Source organism: Sciurus carolinensis, chromosome X (assembly GCF_902686445.1).
Source record: "Sciurus carolinensis chromosome X, mSciCar1.2, whole genome shotgun sequence".
NCBI classification, from domain to species: Eukaryota; Metazoa; Chordata; class Mammalia; order Rodentia; family Sciuridae; genus Sciurus; species Sciurus carolinensis.
The window spans coordinates 118,105,400-118,110,523 of record NC_062232.1 but is presented as its reverse complement, the minus strand read 5'-3'; the positions used below and the strand labels follow the sequence as shown (position 1 = coordinate 118,110,523).

General features: G+C 39.1%; 1 protein-coding gene across 1 annotated transcript; it reads right to left on the bottom strand.

Moving 5' to 3' along the window:
• Positions 1-2,239: 2,239 nt before the first annotated feature.
• Positions 2,240-3,144, bottom strand: LOC124971675 (growth arrest-specific protein 7-like). Its single transcript, XM_047535333.1, is given in 2 exon segments — positions 2,240-2,346; positions 2,349-3,144. Coding segments are annotated over 2 exon segments (903 nt in total).
• Between the last annotated feature and the right edge of the window lie 1,980 nt (positions 3,145-5,124).

The following is a 5,124-nucleotide window of genomic DNA, read 5'->3' as shown; positions in this document are numbered from 1 at the left end:
ATTTCTGAAAGTAGTGAATTTATCCATACTGTTTATAATTGAGATATGGAGTTCTACAACATATCATGACTTCAGTATTCTAATGATCTTTATAACCTGTATTCTTTATCTTAAAGGAATCTCTTTTCTCTTATGGCCAAGAAACATTAACCTATGTTTTAATAGTTCCTTAATGTTATTTTAACTTGTTAAATTTAGGGAAAATCAAACCTACTAGACTTATTAAAATAGTAACAGGCTTCTGTATGATCACTTTTCTTTTGCCTTTGTTTCTATCTATACACACACACACATCGGTTCATTCTCCTACAGTTACCTGAGAGCTACCTATAATGATGGCTATAGAGTGTGATGTCACCATTTACCTCTAAACATTGGGATTTGATATTTTAAAAAAAATCTTTTTACTTCTTTGTAGTATTAGCCTGTGTCATTTTAAAAAAAAAAAAAAAACATGCCTATTAAAACTAATCAGAGGATCACTGTATGGTAGAGGGAGAAGAAAGAAAAATAATTCACTAAATATTTGTTTTTGACCCGAAAATGAGGCTTTAACTGTAAGTCTCCCATGTCAGAACTATTTTACAGGGTCATCACTTTGAGCAATTTCAAATTGATTTAAGTTATTGAACATGTGCTGCCTATACTGTTCCAACATGTAATTTTTTCTCCTTCTGCTTGTGGTAAAATAAACCCTAGTCAAGAAAACACTGACAAAAGACATAAATTATCCTGTGAACTCCAGGGGGACTAGGGCTTTTATTGTCTGCAGCAGTGGTTAAGGAACTGCTCAGAGATAGAAAACACAGGATGCAAGTGGTAACAGCTTTGTGAAACTCTGTTGCAGATTGCTGGAGGTACAACCATCCTGGTCTTCCACTATTCAACACACATAATCATACCCTGTGTCGCAATACATCATCCAAGGCAGAGCCTGAAGGAGACAATGCCTATTTCTAAATAATAATATTTCTGAGACTCTAAGTCAAGTGACTCTGGATCATTTTTATTCATACACTTATAGATCTGAAGATTAACTACTAGCCCATTGAAAATAACACTAAAAAGGTATGTACCCTGTCGAAATATTCATAGGAACTGGGAACAATGTTCCTCCCCTTTAAAAGCAGGTAAGTCCTGCCCTCAAGGATGAAAACAGACAGCTTTAGAAAAAGAACTTCTCCAGCAGAAAAATTGCAAAAAGAGTAGAGGGTTCACATATATCCTCCTTCTGCATTCCTTTAATGTTAACATCTTATATAACCATAGTATAACCATCAAGACCAGGAAATAAAATTGACAAAATACCATTAATCACATGCTTTAAAACTTCACCAGTTTTTCCACTACTGTTCTCTTTTCTGTTCCAGGCTTCCACCTTGCATTCAGTTGTGATTTCTATTCATTCCTCTCTGACCAGCAACAATTCCTTAGTCTCTATTTGACTTTCATAACCTGGATACTGTTAAAAACAGTAATGACAAGTTATTTTGCAGAATGGGCTTTCTATTTGGGTTTGCCTGATGTTTCCTCATGATTAGATGGAGATGTGAAATATCAAGAAGTAATCTTATACTCTCCTCAGTGCATACTATCAAAAGGTACACCATGCTTATATGTCTTATTCTCATTAATACTAATCATGATTAATTGGATAAGGTAGTATTTGATTGGCAAAGTTAACACCTTCTCTTTTCAAATGGTAAACGCTTTGAGAAATTTTAAGATTATGCGAGCATCCTGTTTCTTCTCATTGACCTAATGCTTCTGTTACCCACTGGTGTCTCTAACCTATAAATAATCATCACTCTAGTATTTGCCTAATGGTGAGTTGTATTTTCTTCTTTCCTTCTATATATATTTATTGGAATTTTCTATAAGGAAAACTGCTATTTTTCTTCAGTTTATTTATTCATTCAATAATTTATATTCATATGGGTCAATGGATACTTATTTTTTTTTCCAGTCTCAGTTTGTTCTCAGAGCAACAAGCATGGCATGGTGTTTGTCTTGGAGACAAGGACAGGGTTGCAGGTCTGTCTTCTTGGCCTGGGAATATTTGGGATCCCCCAGCTGGGCCATCCAGATCACCCTTCTGGAATCGCCAGCTCTCTCCTCTCTCCTCAGTGGACAGGAGAGTGATGGGAGGGCAGCTTCACCCAGCAGGAGACACCATCTCCTCTCCGCGGAACACCCAGCCCCTCTCCTGGGCAGGACCCCTGGGGCCACACAGGCGTGTCTAGATCTCCATGTCCACAGGGTGAATGTTGCCCGTTTTGTGCTCTCTGACCCACAGCTCTCTGTCTTTGGCTGGGTCCACTTTTCAAAGCAGTTGGTTCACAGGCCAACTGTGCTTTGGTTGAACATGTCCGTCTTGTGCTGCAGCTGTGTGTACTGGCACAAATGTTGCTGGATCATCTCCACCCTCTCCACTTCCAGCCGCTCCAGCTCCAAAGTGGTGGTCACCATCTCGTCAAACCACTCAGACTGGGCCTGGTTGTAGAGGTCCACCCAGCGCATGAGGTCATCCCCAGCCTGTGTGGACTTCCTCTGTGCCTTCTTGATGTCCTCCTCCGTCTTCTTGCTCAGCTTGATCTCCAGCTGCTGGGTCTTCATCTCCAGGTCTCTCTGCTGCTCTGTGAGGGCTTTCCGGGCCTTCTCCACCGATGCATAGCAGCTGGCAAGTTGCTTGCAGAGGTCAGCAATATGGTGGTCACACTTTTTCATGTCTTTCTTGAAGTTCTCATGAAAGTTCATTAGGGGCTTCTCTACCTCGCTGTGCAGCTTGGTGGAGAACTTGAGATGAACTTCTGCTTCATCTGCCAGGCTCTTCTTCACCTGAGCCCATGCTTCTCCCAGGGAGCCTTCCTCCTGCGCAGCCAACAAGTTCTGAGAGAGCTTAGCCAAGTTCTTTGCATGTTCTTCAATCTTTATCCTCTCTCGGACCAATTCAGACATTGCTTTCTGCACTTGCTTGCCCTTCAGTTGCTTTTGGAGCAGCAATTTGAACCCCACCATGGTGCCTTTGCCTTGGGGGTCTTTCTTATCAGCCCAGAAGTAGTCACAGTAGCGCCACTCCATTGGCTTCAACAGCGGCTGTTCAGGCATTGTGTCTGAGTGAGGGAATGTCACGCAATTTATCATCTTCTCTGTGTGGTCATCTTTATTTTCAAAATTATGTGTTTTGTCTTCATTGCCTGAAGTTATGTCTTCCAAGTGGTCTCCTCTGTTGGTGCTACTTTCCATTGAATTTTTATTTTGGTTTATTGATTCCTTCATTTCAAAGATTTCTTCTCAGGATCTTTACCTCTTTATATAAGTTATCTACCTTCTCCTGAAACATAGCTCTGATTTCATTCTTTATATCCTCCTTAGAGTCGTGATGCAGTTTTACTAAGTAAATTCTGAACACCTCTGACATTTCTTCTACTGGTTTGTCAATGGAGTCGATAATTGGAGCATCCTGGTTTGTTTGGAGTGCTTTATTCCCTTTTTTTTCATTTTGTTTGTGTGTCTTCCCATCTAGCCGTGGGGATCTGAGGTAGTACAGTTTCTACCCTGTAGATTTATAGTATCCCTGAAGGTTTCCAGTACCTCACAAATCTGGGTTTCAGTTTCCATAGGCTCTGCCATGCCGCAGTCCCAAGATGGCTCCTGGACCACAGACGATGGATGAACTCCAGTGGAGAGTGAAGGATATGGAAATAGGCCCCAGGGAGGGAACCTCCCTTCCAGTTTCCCTCTGGATACTTATTTTATTCTAATTTTCCAATTTTGTCATTATTTGTTTTATTGCTCAAAATGTCCCATATTTGATCAGTGGAAGCTCTTTCAGGTTGGATTCCATCTTCTTTTGACATGTTCCTATCTTTTTGTGTGGAAGTTTTCTTATTTTCAGGAATGGAAAATGTTCCAGGATGATCTTGTATTTTCCACACCCCAACTCTGGAATCAGTCACTTTTTCAAGAAGTCTTGGTTCCCTTTTTTGGAGTGCTATGTTTTGAAACCAAGGTCTGGATATTAAGTATTCTTACTTCTAGTGAGTTGTCATTAGTCCTAGTCCTCTCAGAGGATAAAACTGGGAAATATAGGAATGTAAACTAATCTATGAATGAACATATCAATATCTATTCCTATGTCTATCTCTATCTCTATTAAAAAACATGAATTCATACTGATACTTATGAATCCATTTCAACACCTCAAAGTTCATTCTAGCCTTCCCTCTTTCCTTATTTGTAACATCTTTCTCCACCAAAAAGAAAATTGGTTCCTATGATTTATAATAAATCCATTTACTTGTTCAATCTTGATCACATAAATTTGTTAAAAAATTTCTGAACAATACCCCTGTGAATAACATTACCAATAAGAATACAGTATTGGTACACATTTTTATCTTTGATCTTATAATATCCAATCAGAATACTGTTTTTCAAACTTATTATCTATTGTTACATAACAAATTTCTCCCCAAAACTTATTAATTAAAAACATAAATTTTTCTAACAATATCTGTGGGTAAGAAATCTGGGCATGGCTTTATTGGATACCTTTAGCTCATGATTTCTTGACAAGGTTCCAGTCAAGGTGTCAATGAGGGCTGAATTTATCTTACAACTTAACTTGGTGAGGACTCATTCCCAAGTTCATTCATGTGGCTGTTGACAAGGCTCCATTTCTCCTGGTTATTGACAAATCAATTTTTTGCCCCATAGGTCAGCTCAAAACATGGTAGCTATCTTCTGTCAAAGTGAGCAAACAAGCAAGAAGGGATGCCAAAGGCAGAAGCCACAATAGTTTTTAATCTAATTTCAGAAGTGATACTCCATCATCCCTACCACATTCTTTTCACTGGAAACAATTATTAAATCCTGCTCAAACTCAAGGAGAAGAGATTACACAAGGGCAAGAATGTCAGGGGGTGAGGATCATTACAGGCCATCTTAGAGGCTACCTATCACAGTTACTTAGGCCAGTTCTTTTCTTCCAGATTCCTTTCATTGTGACTGTATTATTCATTTTAAATAGAATTAGGTTCATTTGTTATGGTTTATATTCTAATTGAATCTTTCCTCCCTCCGTCTTCTTGATTTTACTTATTGAGTCATCTATCGTATGAA